This window comes from Manis javanica, chromosome 5 (genome assembly GCF_040802235.1).
Source record: "Manis javanica isolate MJ-LG chromosome 5, MJ_LKY, whole genome shotgun sequence".
Classification (NCBI taxonomy): domain Eukaryota; kingdom Metazoa; phylum Chordata; class Mammalia; order Pholidota; family Manidae; genus Manis; species Manis javanica.
In genome coordinates, this window is record NC_133160.1 from 23,650,411 (window position 1) to 23,669,666 (window position 19,256).

Below are 19,256 nucleotides of genomic sequence, written 5' to 3' on the forward strand. Positions count from 1 at the left end.
CTGTTACTATTTGTTTCACATTATGTAAGTGATCCTGTGTTGGTTGTGTAGATATTTATAATGGTTATATCCTTTTGTTGGATTGACCCCTTTATCATTATATAGTGTTCTTTGTCTCTTGTTATTTTCTTTGTTTTGAAGTCTATTTTGTCTGATATAAGTACTGGAACTCCTGCTTTTTTCTTCCTATTAGTTGCATGAAATATCTTTTTCCATCCCTTTTCTTTTAGTCTGTGTATGTCTTTGGGTTTGAAGTGAGTCTCTTGTAGGCACCATATAGATGGGTCTTGTTTTTTTTATCCATTCAGTGACTCTGTGTCTTTTGATTGGTGCATTCAGACCATTTACCTTTAGGGTGATTATCAATAGGTGTGTAGTTATTGCCATTGCAGGCTTTAGATTTGTTGTTACCAAAAGTTCAAGGGTAACTTCCTTACTATCTAATAGTCTAACTTAGCTCAGTGTGCTATTACAAATGCAGTCTAAAGGTTTTTTATTTTAACTCCTTTTTCTTCTTCCTCCATTGTTTATATATTAGATATCATATTCTGTACTCTTTTTCTATTCCTTGACTGATATTGGGGGTAGTTGATTTGATTTTGCATCTGCTTAGTAATTAATTGGTCTGCTTTCTTTAGTGTGGTTTTATTTCCCCTGATGACAGCTCTTTAACCTAGGAACACTTCCATCTTGAACAGTACTTCCAAAATACACTGTAGAGACAGTTTGTGGGAGTTAAATTCTCTCAGCTTTTGCTTATCTGACAATTGTTTAATCCTTCCTTCAAATTTAGATGATAGTCTTGCCAGATAGAGCATTCTTGGTTCGAGGCCCTTCTGCTTCATTTCAGTAAATATATCGTGCTGCTCCCTTCTGGCCTGTAAGGTTTCTGTTGAGAAGTCTGATGATAGCCTGATGGGTTTTCCTTTGTATGTGATTTTTTTCCTTTCTCTGGATGCTTTTTAATACTCTGTCCTTATCCTTGATCTTTGCCATTTTAATTATTATATGTCTTGATGGGTGTTCCTTGGGTCCCTTGTGTTGGGAGGTCTGTGCACCTCCATGGCCTGCAAGACTACCTCCTTCCCCAGATTTCTTCTTTTAGTACCCCTATAATGTGAATATTGTTCTGTTTGGATAGGTCACACAATTCTCTCAATATCCTTTCATTCCTAGAGATCCTTTTTTCTGTCTGTGCCTCAGCTTCTTTGTATTCCTCTTCTCTAATTTCTGTTTCATTTACTGTCTCTTCTACTTCATCTAATCTGCTTTTAAATCCCTCCATTGTATGTTTCATTTCAGATACTGTATTCTTGAACATTTGTATCTCATTCCTGTATTCCTCCCTGAGTTGTTGAATATTTTTCTGTACCTCTGTGAGTATGTTTATGATTTTTATTTTGAAATCTCTTAAAGGAAGATTGATGAGTTCAGTTTCACTTTCCCTCTTTCTGGTATTTGTGGGATTTGGGTTTCAACCAGGTTCCTTTGATGTTTCATATTTGTAGGTGGCACCCTCTAGTGTCCAGAATATTCTGTGTAGCTGCTCAGCCTCTGGAGTGATCGCAGGGGTGGCAGGTGAGGGCCCTGATGCTTGTCAGGAGGAAAGAGCTCTTTCTTACTTTGTAGCTGTAGTGTCTGCCTGTACTGCTAGGTCCAGTGGGCTGAGCTCACAAGGAGAAGCCTCTATGCTTTGTGCTTGTAGCTGCCTTAGGCTGGGCTGCCCCCTGGCTGGCCTGGCGCATTGGTGGGGACAGCAGGTTTGTGAACTGGTGCTGGCCGGGAAGATGGTGCAGCAGGCTGCGTATCATGGTGGGGGGCCTCGTAGCTGCGTAGCCAGCCAGGGGGTATGGAGCAGCTGTAGCTCCTGAAAGTTTCTAACCTTCTGGGATGAGTGCCCCCAACAATTTTGTCCACCTGTCCTTTTTCCTGAGCAGGAAGCTCTGTGAAACCCTTGCCCCTTTAGCAGCCATCTTGCTGTGATGAAGCCTCTCAGACCACCCACCCTTCTTTTGTCACAGAGCAGCCAGCTGTGGATATGTTTTCCACAAGCTGCTGTAATCTCAGTGTCTCCAAGTATTCTGCCTGTCTTAGCTTTCCAATCCCACTAATCTCCAGAGCACCATGTAATGTAGGTTCATGTTTCCAGAGCAGATCTCCAGGGCTGGGTGCTCAGCAGTCCTAGGCCTCCACCAGCTTCCCTCTCTGTTTCTCTTCCTCCCTCCCGTGAGCTGGGGTGGAGGAAGGGTTGGGTCCCTCCGATTCACGACTTTCATACTTTACCCATTTCCTTGAGGTCTGCTGGTTTCCCCAGTTGTAGCCTGTCTGCCACAGTCTTCTTCTTTCCTCTTGCTCTTTCCGGATTAGATATTTGCTATATTTTCATATTATTTGTGGTTTTGGGAGGTTATTTCTGTCTCACCTCTCATGCCGCCATCTTTAAGCCTCTGTGGTTATTTAAATTTAACTAAAATTAAATAATTTTAAAAATGCACTTCTTCAGTTTCACCAGCCTGTTGAATGCCCAGTAGCCACACTTAACTAGTGGCTACCGTATTAGATAGCACAGATAAAGAGCATTTCCAGCATCTTAAATGGTTGTGTTGGACCACTGTGATCTAGAGATCTGGGAAGCATATTTAAAAATAAACATTCTGTACTCTCGCAGTCCTAGAATTTTGTTACTGTACTTAATCTTAAAATAGAGTGTGTCCACTTCAGCATTTTATTAAAAAAAATAATAGTAATAAGGAAGAAATGTGTGATTCACATATAAATCAAGTATAAAAATCAAACGAATAACGTATCTGACTTGATTGTTTATAGTTCACAATGCGTGATCAAAACCGAAAGTTTCTGTGATATGACTGCCCTTGCACTATTCACCATGTAAGAACTTAATTCACTATGTAAGAACTTGTTCACCATGTAAGAATTTGTTCGTTATGCTTCAGAAGATTGGAGACTGTTGAGAATTAGGCTTGGGGTTGATTAATGATTGTGCATTGTGTCCCCTATACAGAATTTTATTGTTGTTAATAATCATTTGATCAATAAATATGAGAGATGCCCTCTCAAAAAAAAAAAATGAGAGTGTGTCCATTGTGGGATAGTTAAATCAACTATGATGGGTCCAGATCCTGAATTTTTTCATCTTCCCAAACTGAAGCTCCATACCCATTAAATAATAACTCACTATTCTCCCTTTACCTCAGCCTCTGGCAACCACCACTCTGTTTTTTACCTCTAAGAATTTAACTATTCTAGGTACATCATGTAAATGGAATCATAAAATATGTGGCCTTTTCTGATTGGCTTATTTTACTTAGTGTAGCATCTTTGAGGTTCCTCCATATGGCAGCATGTGTCAGAATTTTTTTCCTTTTTTAGGCTGAATAATATTCTGTCCTATGTATATATCATGTCTGTTAATGGACGCTTGGGTTGCTTCTACCATTATCTGTTGTGAATGATGCTGCTGTGAACATGGGTTTACAACCAAGAATAGTTCTTTAATAAATGTTTTCAAAGGGTGTTTGTAATAAAATGGCATTTTAAATTCTGTAGCCTTGCCAACAGTGGATATGGAAGCTTTTAGGATATGGAAGACACCAGTATAGATGGTTAACTCATTTCTTACAGGTTTTAGCAAGTATTTGGGGCAAGAAGAGGGATAAAGGGCATAAGACAGTTGTATGTCAATAAGTTTTCTTTTTAAAAATAAGTTCCTGTCATAAAATATTTTTCATTTGTCACACCAGGCAATTTTCAATGGAAAAAAGAGGTGATTCATGTCTAGAAAGGTTTTTAGATGGTGATTTAATTTTTTTCTAGTCATTTAATTGAATTACTCTAAAGCCCTCTTCCTGTGTGGTTCAGGTTCCAGTGCTATAGAAGTTTGGGCAAATTCAGGGGTTGATGCTAAACTCTTAGAGAAACTTCTGTGCCCTGGCATCTGATCCTAGCTAGAGATAGTGGGTACTGAGAAGAGTATGAAGATAATGTGTACATGAGACCAGATAAATCAATCAAGTGCTTATTTCTTTTCCCTCCCAGGCTGCATGGCTGAGAGATTGAAGGAGGAGATCCTCGACAGGGAGAAAATGGTGGATATTTTGGCTGGTCCAGATGCCTATCGAGACCTGCCACGGCTGCTGGCTGTTGTTGAGTCAGGCCAGCAAGCTGTGAATGTGCTGCTGTCTCTGGATGAGACCTACGCAGATGTCATGCCAATCCAGACAAGTCCCAGTGCTACCTGTGCCTTCGTGTGAGTCGCTGCTCGAGACAGGGAGTGAATTTCTCCCCTCTTTTAAAATAGCATGTTAATTTTGTTATTAAAAAATTGGACTTAAAAATCACATCAAAAATTAATGTAAGCACAAAGCACAAAATATAAACACAAAGAATGATAAAGTAAGATTCCCTCCCACCTGTCATCCCCAGTCTTCTAGTCTACCTCTCAGAGACAGCCATAGTAGTAGTTTCTTGTATAATCCTTTGAGAAATACTCTGCATATGCATTCATATATGTAATGTGGTGTCTTTCCTACTCTTATCCACACTCTTATTTTTTCATTGAAGACAATGTCTTGAGCTTTCCTGATCCTTTTTTTCCTCCTCTGATCTTTTAAATTTAAAAAAAGGAAGTAAAATCTGATAACATAGTTGTATTTGTTGAAGAATATCTGGAAAAGATAGACAAACATCGAGAAAAAGAACTACCTATATGCTTACCACCTGTTACTGTTTTGTTGTGTATCTTTCCTGTCCTTTCCATTTGTGTATGCTTTGTGTTTGTGTTTATTTGTAAGAAGTGGCTCCTGGTGTACTTCATTTTATAACCTTTTCTTTAAAAAAATTTTTTTTATAACAAGTTTATTATTTTTGTTCTTGCTCATATCCAAGATAACATTTATTTAGCTTTTTTTTTCTACTTTTTAAAAATTGAGGTACATACAATAAAAAGCACAAATCTCAGTGTACAACTCGATGGATTTTGACATGTGTATACACTCGTGTAACCATTACCCAGTTCAAGAGAGCAAACGTTCTCACTAAATTTTCCCCCTTCTCTTATTTCTTAAGAAAATAACCTTTTCTTATTTAAAATGGTGAGTGTCTCTTATGTCACCAAATTTTCCATAACAGATTGGCAAATTGGCTTACAGCCCATTTTTGTAAATTAAGTTGTATTGAAATACAGTCATGCCCACTTGCTTACATACTTTCTGTGATCGTCTTTGCCACTAAAATAACAGAACTGAGTAGTAGTGACAGAGACTGATAGTCTGCAAGACCTAAAAGAGTTACTATCTTGTTTTTTTACAGAAAAACTCTCATTTTAATGGCTATCCAAACATTTACTGGTGTGCTTAATAAAAATAATAGCTAACATTTATTTAATAATTCTTCAGTGAACATCTTTCATACATACTCATAATTATTTCCTTAAGATAAATTGAGGCTTTCCTAGACAGGGTATAAGTGAAAGAGAGTGATTTAACTTAGATTCCTAATAATTGGATCAGGAGTGAGTGAGAAATGAAGAACTCTGTGTTTTAAATCTGAGGTCTCCACTTTTTATATATACCTTTAATATTTATTTTTTTCTGGTTTAGATGTAAAAAGTTCAAACAGTGTAACTAAACAGTCTCTCACTATGCTCCCTTGGGGGCCACTAATATACACCAGTTACAATTTGATTTATATCTTATGATTAAGTTCTAGTTTTTAAAGATAAAAAATGTCTACCTAAGGTATGTCTCAGGTTGGTCCTGTGGGAATATGGTACCAAGAAGATTCAGAGCCAAAGGGTGAGGCCAAGGGAGCTGTGACTTGCTTCTTGGGTTGGAACAAGGATCCTGTTCTTACTAAGTCTTGGCACTCTTCTCCCCAGGTCTATCATGCGAGGCTGTGACAACATGTGCAGCTACTGCATAGTTCCTTTCACACGTGGCCGGGAGAGGAGTCGGCCTGTTGCCTCCATTCTAGAGGAAGTGAGGAAGCTTTCTGAGCAGGTGAAAAGTTCTCTAGTGTGTCTTTGGGAGGATGAGGATAATCTCTCTAGTTTTGCAGCCTGTGCTGTCTCTAAGCTGTGTAAGTTTAGAACCATACCTGGCCAGAGAGAAACCCCTGGGTGTACATGTTAGGTTTGTTGCCCACAAACTGCAGGTAGATGCACTGTGAAGTTTGCTTAGGAGGCAGCACAGTAGAATGGGGACGGCATGACTTTAGAATCAGATGACTGAGTATAAATTCTGGCTCCACCATTCTCTGGCTTGGTGCCCTAGAACACCTCATTTAACTATCTTCTTCAAAACACAGTTTCCCCACCTGTGAAAAGAGGATAAAGTAATACCTTCCTTGTCAGGTTGTTGGAAGGATTGTTACTGAAAGGATGTGGTAGTTTAAATGTTTTTAAGCTACATAGCACATAGTAAGTTTTCAGAGAATGACTCGTCTGTCCTAGGGAAATTTCCCAAATCTCTTATTCATTTTATCACTGAGCCATCTCACTAGTTGAGGGTCAGAGAATAGATGAGGATAGTGATTCAGATCAGAGGCCGGAGGGGAGAGACCTGCTGTCTTCCTCCTACTGGGAGCTGGTCCCTCAGCCCTTGAGAAAGTCTCTCCCTAACCCTGGGCCTGAATCTTCCAGTCCTGCAGAAGAGGACAGTAGGTGGGAACGTGAAACTTTTCTTCCACTAGTCTCCTTGTTCCTTACTTGCTTGGCTCAGGAACTGTGGGAGGCTGGCCCCTGCTCCCGTTCCAGGTCAGCAGTTTGCCTTTGTTCTTGTGCTCTGGCAGTGCTTTCTTCTCTTCTCCCATCCCCAGATTTTCAGTTCCCTGATTTGGTCCCTAGCTGCTCACAGGCACTGAGAGATATTCTCCATACCCTACCTCTCCAAGTGTTTCTGGTCTAAACTTGTCTCTTTCCTCTCCCCTTCTGACTCTCCCCAGTACCAAAATTTACCCCTTTGGGATACAGATACTCTGAATAGATTGAGGTAGTGACAAAAGCTCCCTAATCTAGGGATTTTGCATATAAAATAAGGAACTTAATGTTAAAGTAAATGTAATTTACTTTAGTGAATGTAATTTACATAAGTGAATTCAAAGCTCTTGAGTTGTGAAAAACAAAGATTCTCACTATGTTTTAAATGATGTTAGTTGATAAATTTTTTTTGTTTAAAAAGTGTTCAAATAGCATGACATTTCACCCTTAAGTAATTACACATCTCAATAGTAAGGGTATTTTCAATACCATTAATTCTTCTAACAAGATTAACAAAAATCACTAAACATTCATCTCATCCTAGTCCACCCATATTCAGATTTTCCAAATTGTCCCATAACTCATTTTGCATTTGGTGGTTATATCTTCTTATATGTGTGTGTATTTTCCTTAGTTTTATATCTGGCACGTTTTTTTTGGTTTATTTTTAATAAACCTTTTTTTTTTGGAATAACTAAATTTATGGAATAGTTGGAAAGGTAGGGCTGCTTCTAATGTTAAAATCTTATGTAACTTTGGTCCATTTGTCAAAACTAAAAGATTAATGTTGGTACATTGCTGTCAACTAACTTCAGACTTTCTGATTTTTGTCAGTTTCTGCAGTAATGTCTTTTTTCTTTTTTAAGATCCAATCCAGTATCTGCATTGCATTTAGAATATCCTGCTCTTTAAGTTAATATTATGTCACACTTATAAAAACAGTCTTTATAGAGACTAGAGTCATAACAGTTTAATGCATTGCATGGTCCTGGAGTGGGACTCTGATCAGGGAATAGAAAAATTATAAAAAAATTGTTTTTATGAAGTTGTGATCTAAGCAGTTTTTGTATCCCATCTTTAATAGTGTGAGCATTTTTCTGTGTCATAAACAGCTGTTAGCTTTATTTTGTAGCAGTGTGGCCTTCCTTGGTATGGATGCCCTGTGATTTATGCCCTGTGTAGGACATCAGCTTTCAAATTGCTTTCAGTTCTTCCCCTGTTAAAGCATTGTTATGTACATCTCTAGACATTTATCTTTGTCCATCTTGATGGTTATATCCTTCAGATAAATTCCTAGAAGAAAGATTTTATAAAAAAGTTGTAAAAGAGATTATTTGTTTAATTGGTAAAAAACTGATTTATAGGATGTGGATTACATAATATATCAATACTTCTGATTTTGATAACTGTGATTGTCAGAGAACATTCTTATTTTTAGGAAATCTATACTGAAATAGGTGTAAAAGTTTGATGTCTGTAGCATATTCTCAGAAGCCTCAGAAAAATGTTTGTTTGCATGGGTGTGTAGAGAGAGCCTGTGTATTTGAGTGGATGAATATGAATGATAAATGGGTGTAATGTTAATAATCAGTGAATCTGGGCAAAGAGTATATGGGAATTCTTTGTATTCTCTTTGCAATTTTTCTGTAAGTTTGAAATTATTTCAAAATAAAATTAAAATTGTCTTTATAGCAACCATTCTTTTTCTCTCTGAAATTTTATAATGTAAATTTCCAAACATGGACAAGCTGAAAGACTAGTATAATCATGATTATTAACATTTTGTCATACTCTCTTCATCTGCTTGTCCCTATAAATGTATACATATATTTTTTTCTGAAACATTTGAAAGTAAGTTGTACAGGGAGGGAGCCAAGATGGCGGCATGAGTAGGACAGTGGGAATCTCCTCCCAAAAACATATATATTTTTGAAAATACAACAAATACAACTAATCCTAAAAGAGAGACCAGAAGACACAGGACAACAGCCAGACTACATCCACACCTGCGAGAACCCAGGTGTGGTGAAAGGGGTAAGATACAAGCCCTGGCCTGGCGGGACCCAAGGCCCCTCACCCCAGCTCCCGGCGGGAGGAGAGGAGTCGGTACGGGGAGGGAGAGGGAGCCCAGGACTGCTAATCACCCAGCCCTAGCCATCTGCACCAGAGCACAGACACAGTGCATGTGTGGGGTGCTGGAAACTAGGGAAACAGGGCAGCAAGATCTTTGAGCGGGTCCCGAAGCTGGTGCCCCTGTGACAAAGAAAAGCGAGTGCTTTTTGAAAGTCTTAAAGGGACAGGGATGCCACATCTGGACGGAAGCATTCTGGATCACAGTCCAGCAGCTGGAAATTCCAGGGAACTCCGGGCGCACTAACCCCCTGGGCAACAGCTCTGAGACCCCTCACGGAGGTAAACAGCCAAACAGCCCCCCGTCCATTACCCCTCCGGGGCCCCGCCATAGCAGAGCAGGAGCCTGAGGCTGGGCACTCCCACAGCAAGGGAGCTTGCTTCCTCCATACTGGCCGGGCAAGATACAGAGACCCAGTCTACACGCAATTGCCGAACACAAGCCACTAGGGGTCGCAGTTGTCCCAGTAAAGAGGCCAGGAGCAAGTGGAAAGCCTTAGCTCTCCCAGCTGACAGAAAGCCAATAGCTCACCACTGCACCTATCAACATGAAAAGGCAAAAAAATTTGATCCAGACAAGGCTAACCCAGACAGCTTCGACATCTGCTACATCTTCCCCTGAAAAGGAACCCGGGGAGATAGACTTAACCAGTCTTCCTGAAAAAGAATTCAAAACAAAAGTCATAACCATGCTGATGGACTTGCAGAGAAATATGCAAGAAGTAAGGAGGAAGAATACAGAAATAAAACAAGCTCCAGAAGGACTTCAAAACAGAATGGACGAGATGCAAGAGACCATTAATGGACTAGAAAACAAAGAACAGGAACAGAGAAGCTGATGCAGAGAGAGATAAAAGGATCTCCAGGAATGAAAGAATTTTAAGAGAACTGAGTGACCAATCGAAATGGAACAATATCCGCATTATAGGGGTACCAGAAGAAGAAGAGAGAGAAAAAGGGATAGAAAGTGTCTTTGAAGAAATAATTGCTGAAAACTTCCCCAAACTGGGGGAGGAAATGGCCTCTCAGACCACAGAGGTACACAGAACTCCCATGACAAGGGATCCAAGGAGGGCAACACCAAGACACATAATAATTAAAACGGCAAAGATCAAAGACAAGGACAAAGTATTAAAGGCAGCCAGAGAGAAAAAAAAGGTCACCTACAAAGGAAAACCCATCAGGCTATCATCAGACTTCTCAACAGAAACCCTACAGGCCAGAAGAGAATGGCATGATATACTTAATGCAATGAAACACAAGGGCCTCGAACCAAGATTACTGTATGCAGCACGATTATCATTTAAATATGAAGGAGGGATTAAACAATTCCCAGACAAGCAAAAGTTGAGGGAATTTGTCTCCTACAAACCACCTCTACAGGGCATCTTACAGGGACTGCTCTAGATGGGAGCACTCCTAAAAAGAGCACAGAACAAAACAGCCAACATATGAAGAAGGGAGGAGGAGGACTAAGAAGGGAGAGAAATAAAGAATCATCAGACTGTGTTTATAATAGCTCAATAAGCGAGCTAAGTTAGACAGTAAGATAGTAAAGAAGCTAACCTTGAACCTTTGGTAACCACAAACTTAAAGCCTGCAATGGCAACAAGTACATACCTTTCAATAATCACCCTGAATGTAAATGGACTGAATGCACCAATCAAAAGACACAGAGTAATAGAATGGATAAAAAAGCAAGACCCATCCATACGCTGCTTACAAGAGACTCACCTCAAACCCAAAGACATGCACAGACTTAAAGTCAAGGGATGGAAAAAGATATTTCATGCAAACAACAGAGAGAAAAAAGCAGGTGTTGCAATACTAGTATCAGACAAAATAGACTTCAAAATAAAGAAAGTAACAAGAGATAATGAAGGACATTACATAATGATAAAGGGCTCAGTACAACAAGAGGATATAACCATTATAAATGTATATGCACCCAATACAGGAGCACCAACATATGTGAAACAAATACTGACAGAATTAAAGGAGGAAATAGAATGCAATGCATTCATTCTGGGAGACTTCAACACACCACTCATTCCAAAGGACAGATCCACCAGACAGAAAATAAGTAAGGACACAGAGGCACTGAACAACACACTAGAACAGATGGACCTAATAGACATCTACAGAACTCTACATCCAAAAGCAACAGGATACACATTCTTCTCAAGTGCACATGGAACATTCTCCAGAATAGACCACATTCTAGGCCCCAAAAGAGCCTCAGTAAATTCCAAAAGATTGAAATCCTACCAACCAACTTTTCAGACCATAAAGGCATAAAACTAGAAATAAGCTGTACAAAGAAAGCAAAAAGGCTCACAAACACATGGAGGCTTAACAACACGCTCCTAAATAATCAATGGATCAATGACCAAATCAAATGGAGATCCAGCAATATATGGAAACAAACGACAACAACAACACAAAGCCCCAACTACTGTGGGATACAGCAAAAGCAGTCTTAAGAGGAAAGTATATAGCAATCCAGGCATATTTAAAGAAGGAAGAACAATCCCAAATGAATGGTCTAATGTCACAATTATTGAAATTGGAAAAAGAACAAAAGAGGCCTAAGGTCAGCAGAAGGAGGGACATAATAAAGATCAGGGAAGAAATAAAATTGAGAAGAATAAAACAATAGCAAAAATCAATGAAACCAAGAGCTGGTTCTTCGACAAAATAAACAAAATAGATAAGCCTCTAGCCAGACTTATTAAGAGGAAAAGAGAGTCAACACAAATCAACAGAATCAGAAACGAGAAAGAAAAAATCACGATGGATCCCACAGAAATACAAAGAATTATTAGAGAGTACTATGAAAACCTATATGCCAACAAGCTGGAAAACCTAGAAGAAATGGACAACTTCCTAGAAAAATACAACCTTCCAAGACTGACACAGAAAGAAACAGAAAATCTAAACAGACCAATTACCAGCAACGAAATTGAATGAGTAATCAAAAAACTACCAAAGAACAAAACCCCCAGGCCAGATGGATTTACCTCGGAATTTTATCAGACATACAGAGAAGACATAATACCCATTCTCCTTAAAGTGTTCCAAAAAATAGAAGAAGAGGGAATACTTCCAAACTCATTCTATGAAGCCAACATCACCCTAATACCAAAACCAGGCAAAGACCCACCAAAAAAGAAAACTACAGACCAATATCCCTGATGAACGTAGATGCAAAAATACTCAACAAAATATTAGCAAACCGAATTCAAAAATACATCAAAAGGATCGTACACCATGACCAAGTGGGATTCATCCCAGGGATGCAAGGATGGTACAACATTCGAAAATCCATCATCATCCACCACATCAACAAAAAGAAAGACAAAAACCACATGATCATCTCCATAGATGCTGAAAAAGCATTCGATAAAATTCAACATCTATTCATGATAAAATCTCTCAACAAAATGGGTATAGAGGGCAAGTACCTCAACATAATAAAGGCCATATGTGATAAACCCACAGCCAACATCATACTGAACAGCGAGAAGCTGAAAGCTTTTCCTCTGTAATCGGGAACAAGACAGGGATGCCCACTATTCCCACTGTTATTCAACATAGTAGTGGAGGTCATAGCCACGGCAATTAGACAAAACAAAGAAATGCAAGGAATCCAGATTGGTAAAGAAGAAGTTAAACTGTCACTATTTGCAGATGACATGCTATTGTACATAAAAAACCCTAAAGACTCCACTCCGAAACTACTAGAGCTGATATCGGAATACAGCAAAGTTGCAGGATACAAAATTAACATACACAAATCTGTGGCTTTCCTATACACTAACAATAAACTAATAGAAAGAGAAATCAGGAGGACAGTTCCATTCACAATAGCATCAACAAGAATAAAATACCTAGGAATAAACCTAACCAAGGAAGTGAAAGACCTATACCCTGAACACTATAAGACACTCTTAAGAGAAATTAAAGAAATCACTAACAAATGGAAACTCATCCATGCTCTTGGCTAGGAAGAATTAATATTGTCAAAATGGCCATCCTGCCCAAAGCAATATACAGATTTGATGCAATCCCTATCAAATTACCAGCAGCTTTCTTCAATGAACTGGAACAAATAGTTGAAAAATTCATATGGAACCATCAAAGACCCCGAATAGCCAACGCAATCCTGAGAAGGAAGAATAAAGTGGGGGGGATCTCACTCCCCAACTTCAAGCTCTACTACAAAGCCACAGTAATCAAGACAATTTGGTACTGGCACAAGAACAGAGCCACAGACCAATGGAACAGAATAGAGACTCCAAACATTAACCCAAACATATATGGTCAACTCATATTTGATAAAGGGGCCATGGACACACAATGGGGAAATGACAGTCTCTTCAACAGATGGTGCTGGCAAAACTGGACAGCTACATGTAAGAGAATGAAACTGGATTACTGTCTAACCCCATACACAAAAGTAAATTCGAAATGGATCAAAGACTTGAATGTAAGTCATGAAACCATAAAACTCTTAGAAAAAAACAGGCAAAAATCTCTTAGACATAAACATGAGTGACCTCTTCTTGAACATATCTCCCCTGGCAAGGGAAACAAACGCAAAAATGAACAAATGGGATTATTTCAAGCTGAAAAGATTCTGTACAGCAAAGGACACCATCAGTAGAACAAAAAGGTATCCTACAGTATGGCAGAATATATTCGAAAATGACAGATCCAATAAAGGGTTGACATCCAAAATATATAAAGAGCTCACACACCTCAACAAACAAAAAGCAAATAATCCAATTAAAAAATGGGCAGAGGAGCCGAATAGACAGTTCTCTAATGAAGAAATTCAGATGGCCAACAGACACATGAAAAGATGCTCCACATCGCTTGTCATCAGAGAAATGCAAATTAAAACCACAATGAGATATCATCTCACACCAGTAAGGATGGCTTCCATCCAAAAGACAAACAACAACAAATGTTGGCAAGGTTGTGGAGAAAGGGGAACCCTCCTACACTGCTGGTGGGAATTTAAATTAGTTCAACCATTATGGAAAGCAGTATGGAGGTTCCTCAAAATGCTCAAAATAGAAATACCATTTGACCCAGGAATTCCACTTCTAGGAATTTACCCTAAGAATGCAGCACTCCAGTTTGAAAAAGACAGATGCACCCCTATGTTTATTGCTGCTCTATTTACAATAGCCACAATATGGAAGCAACCTAAATGTCCATCAGTAGATGAATGGATAAAGAAGATGTGGTACATATACACAATGGAATATTATGCAGCCATAAGAAAAACAAATCCTACCATTCGCAACAACATGGATGGAGCTAGAGGGTATTATGCTCAGTGAAATAAGCCAGGCGGAGAAAGACAAGTACCAAATGATTTCACTCATATGGGGAGTATAAGAACAAAAGAAAACTGAAGGAACAAAACAACAGCAGAAGCACCGAACCCAAGAATGGACTAATAGTTACCAAAGGGAAAGGGACTGGGGAGGACAGGTGGAAAAGGAGGGATAAGGGCGGGAAGAGAAGAAAGGGGGCATTATGATTAGCATGTATAGCGTTGGTGGGGGCACGGGGAGGGCTGTGCAACACAGAGAAGACAAGTAGTGATTTTACAGCATCTTACTATGTTGAAGAACAGTGACTGTGAACTTGGTGACATGTAGTGATTTTACAGCATCTTACTGTGTTGATGGACAGTGACTGTGAACGGGGATGTGGCGGGGACTTGGTGAAGGGGGGTGCCTAGTAAACATAATGTCCTTCAGGTAATTGTAGATTAATGATACCAAAAAAAAAAAAAAAAAAGAAGTACAGTGGAGTAATGTTTTTAAGGCATTGAGGGACAAAAGCTATTACACAAGAATTTGTATCCAAAAAAATATATTTCGTATATGAAATGAAATAACATTTTTTTACAAAGCTGAATGAGTTCATTTCAAGAAGACCTGCACTACAGGAAATATTCAAGGAAATTCTTTAGTCGTAAAGGTAATTAAGCCAGATAGAAATATGAATCTACAGAGTAATGAAGAACACTAAAAGTGATGACCAATGGTAGAACACTCCTCACAATCCTCTTGCATGCAGACCTCAGCATATCAAATTCCACAACCTACAGCAATAAGGGGAAGATGATAATGATTAAACCCCAATGCCTTTAAATATTAAGCCTGAGCTAATATTGGTGAAGAATATTAAAACTCGTAGCAAATTAAAAAAAAAAAAATTAAGTTGTACATAGCAGGCCACTTAACTCTGGATATTTCATCATCTCAAAATAAGAATTTTTTTCCTTCATAACCATAATACCATCACATGTAGGAAATTTAACAACTAGTATTTAATAATGCACTCCATATAAAAATTTTCTTAGTTGTGCAAAAATATCTTGTTATTTTATTTTCAAATCAAGATCCAGTTTCATTTGGTTGTTACATTTCTTCAGTCTCTCTTAATCTGAAACAGCCCTGTCATTTTTTTTGTTATTGTTTGCTTTAAATGATGCATTAATTTCTTTGAAGAGATTAGACACATTTGGATTTGTCTGATTGCTTCTTCATGTTGTCATTTAAAATATTCCCCTGATTTCTCATATACTGGAAGTTAGGAATAAAAGCTTGATTTGATTTAGGCTAAATGTTTTTAGTAAGAATACTTCATAGACAATGATTATAGAACATTCAAATGACAGAATGGGATCATGATTTGATTGATGGTGTATAAATTAACCATTACTAGTGAATATTGACTTTGCATCCAGTTTTTTGCTATTCTAAAAAGTGCTTTGAAGATTAACTTTTATGTAAGATATTCTGAAGTTCAGTTCTTTAGACGAGATGCCCAAACATGAAATTACTGGATTAGAGACAGAACACATTTATAGATGGCTCTTGGTAGGTTCAGTTAATTATAATTAGTGATTTGACATGAAGCCACCAAACAAGGTTTTAAATTGCTTCCAATATATTTTTCCATTTTCAGGGGCTGAAAGAAGTGACACTCCTTGGTCAGAATGTTAATAGTTTTCGGGACAATTCGGAGATCCAGTTCAGCAATATAACGTCTACCCACCTCAGTCGTGGTTTCTCCACCAACTATAAAACCAAGCAAGGGGGCCTTCGTTTTGCTCACCTTCTAGATGAGGTCTCCAGAGTCAATCCTGAAATGAGGATCCGTTTTACCTCTCCCCACCCCAAGGACTTTCCCGATGAGGTGAGCATCGACTGTAATTGTGCCAAATGGATAACAGCATCCCCAAGCACGTGAACGGCTGAGCCCAGTAGGATGCAGCAGAGTCCCTGAGTCCTGCTCAGGGGAGCCTCTGGTATAGTGCTGTATTGCCTTCTGAATCTGCCAGCTCTTTGGAAAGATTTAAAGTCCACCAAGGTGAGGGCAGATGCAGGACTGACATTAATGGGAGGTTAAGGCCACCTGGGGGGCCATGAGGGCTGTGCAAAGACACCTTTTTTTACAAGGTGGGATGGGGATGCCAGGAAAGCACGCAGTGTGATGCAGTGGGAAACAGTCCATACTTTGGCTTCAGACAGACTTGAGTTCAGTCCCAGCTCTTCCACTGCTTTACTAGTAGGTGTGCCCTTTCAACTTGTCATCTTCTGTCTGTAAAATGGGATTAATAATCACCTCCTGTTTGGGTTGGGGAATAGTTACAACATGTGGAAGGTATTAGCAAAGTGCCTGCATGGAGCCCACATGGAACATCTTTTTGAAGGTCTTTTGTTTTGCTGAAGTGTTTGTCTTTTGGACCCACCCCTACCGTTTCCCCTCTGGGTTATTTGTCTTACTGAGTTGTAAAAACTCTTTAGTTATTCTTGATACAAATCCTTTGTCAGTATATTTAAAAAAATAATTTCTCCTGGTTTCAGTTTCTTGATGGTATCTTTTAATGTGGCTAATTTGTCTGTAAACTCCATGAAACAAATGCCATTTTCCTTTCTTGTCTGTGTCAGCACTACCCCTAAATAACATCATGGCTTGAATCTGACCTCTGCTTGCTTTCTTCATTCTTTGAAAGCAGAGATGCCATCAGGTGGAATGTTTGGGACAGACAGAACATGACTTGAGCAAAAATAAAGGATCTGAGTAATTCACATGTTTGATTTAATCAGCCTCTTAATTACTTGAAAATCTTGGCAGAGAAAGTGAGGGTGATATTCCTTTCTGCAAGATTCTTTGGTGACCTTTATTTAATGTGTTCTGTTTGATCAGGTTCTGCAGCTGATTCATGAGAGAGACAACATCTGTAAACAGATACATCTACCAGCTCAGAGTGGAAGCAGCCGTGTACTGGAGGCTATGCGGAGGGGGTCAGACTTGCATGGGGATGGGGTATCCTCCCCTTTCTGTATTTCCATAAGGACCAAACAGTGTCTAAGAACCTAGCAAAGTGTGTGGCACATAACAGCTGTTCAGTAAATACTGATTATTTGAATAAACCGTGGACAGTATAACTTGCTGTGTTTACTCCTTAAGTATAGACTAAGGGCTGGATCACTCATTTCATTTGCTTAGCATGTTTTTTTATTAAGCATCTGCTGTGTGGCATTTTAATCCTTTAGCTTTTGGCAAAGTTTTTTAGGTCTTGGAATTTATGTATCTCTAATTGTTCACTTACTTTGGGAATAAATAAGTACTGCAGAGAGAAGACTGAAGGGAGAATGTGATAAATGGCAAGGGTATGAAATTAGTGCTTTGCTTTGTTTTCCACATTGGCCGAGTTTTAGACATCCTCTAAAATGTTTCATCCGTCATCATTTATTAGTTAAATAAAAAAGGCTATTGAAAATGTATGTTCTTGAACTAAAAATTCATGGGCTCTAGATTAGATTATAGTGTAGGGTTTGGATTAAAGGGCTCTTTTGGATACTTAACTTACTCTTGTACTGTCCTATGTGGATGAGAAGCAATTACATGTGGCAATTCACAGTGTTATCTTTTAAGAGCATTCAGTTAAAGAAGAATGGTTCATCTAAACCTTTTGTTTTTGTTCTTTATTGCAGATACTCAAGAGAAGCTTATGTGGAATTAATTCATCATATCAGAGAGTCTATTCCTGGTACATTTAGGAAGTGCATTCTGCTGAGCACATTACTCTTCCAGTGATCACAGTCTTATTGGTCAGATACAGGCAACACTGTGGCAATATCTTGTGACACCTTTCACATTTCTTTTATACTTACTCTTCATTTCTCTCTTCTCTTTTTTTACTTTTTTCCTGATTTTTTTAGTGTCTTGTTTTGCTAAAAATACTCAGAGGTGTGGATCAGCTTGTGGCATCAATGCTAGAGATTCCTTTTTTCTTTTGTTTGTGAACATATGGGAGAGAGCTTATTCCTTCTCATTAGCTGGCAAAGTTATGGTCTAAATTAGTTCTGATTTGGGGACAATTGGTGTCTTTAAAAATGTAACAGGTAATTCCTCACCTGTTATCTTAACCCTTACTCCCTTTTCTCTTCCTCCTCATAAAATTACTCCATAGTCTTTTGGTTGACAATGTCTGTATTTGTTTCTGAATTTCTAATTACTGTGAACTTGTATTATGCATACATACTTCCATTTTTATGGGCAGCATAGTGTGGAGGTTCTCTGGGTTGCAGTTTCCTCATCTATAAAATGGAGTTAATAGTACCTCATTGGATTGTTGGGATAATTAAATAGATTAAGTAGATAGTAAAGTGTAGCACTTATAACTATTCAGTAACTAGTAGTTATCGTTACTATCTTAAATGAGCACTGTATTTAACTTCAAAAGTATATATTTATATGAGCGACTGCGAGGTTTTCACCAGTAAAAGCAGGACCAATTCGAAAATGTGTACTTCTAACATGTCCCTAAATCTAACATTTGAAGTGAAAGTACCTTTTGTAGTGCTGAAAAGGGAGTGCAGACTGGGAAGTCAGACTCTGGCATGGGAACATTTGTAGATAAGCAGGCCTGTCCACCCTTGCTCTATAATGACTCTTCTGTTTCACTGGCACATGGGCTGGATAACTCTGGGGAAGGTCTTAGGCTTGCTGTCCTTCTCACTGTGACTCACAAATGTCAGAGGCCTCTCCTGAAGGTAAGTAGCAGCAACATGCTGTCCTTTGTTGTGTGTTGTAGGTGTGAGCCTCAGCAGTGATTTCATTGCTGGCTTTTGTGGTGAAACAGAAGAAGATCATCTCCAGACGGTGTCTTTGCTTCGGGAAGTTCAGTACAACACAGGCTTCCTCTTTGCCTACAGCATGAGACAGGTGATCCCTGAGACTGGGGAGGAGCTACTTCTGTGCTGAGGCTGACATCATTCCTGACCAGTTTCTGATTGATTGTAGACAACTGGGA

General features: G+C 38.9%; 1 protein-coding gene across 2 annotated transcripts in view; it reads left to right on the top strand.

Annotated features, from left to right (window-relative positions):
• Positions 1-19,256, top strand: part of CDK5RAP1 (CDK5RAP1 mitochondrial tRNA methylthiotransferase) — a 51,572-nt gene that overhangs the window by 16,795 nt on the left and 15,521 nt on the right. For both annotated transcript variants that reach the window (XM_017648828.3, XM_017648827.3), the window contains exons 6-11: positions 4,057-4,267; positions 5,897-6,017; positions 15,899-16,129; positions 17,144-17,241; positions 17,935-17,990; positions 19,038-19,168. In XM_017648828.3, the coding sequence (XP_017504317.3) occupies positions 4,057-4,267; positions 5,897-6,017; positions 15,899-16,129; positions 17,144-17,241; positions 17,935-17,990; positions 19,038-19,168 (848 nt within the window). The remainder of the gene's footprint in view (positions 1-4,056; positions 4,268-5,896; positions 6,018-15,898; positions 16,130-17,143; positions 17,242-17,934; positions 17,991-19,037; positions 19,169-19,256) is intronic.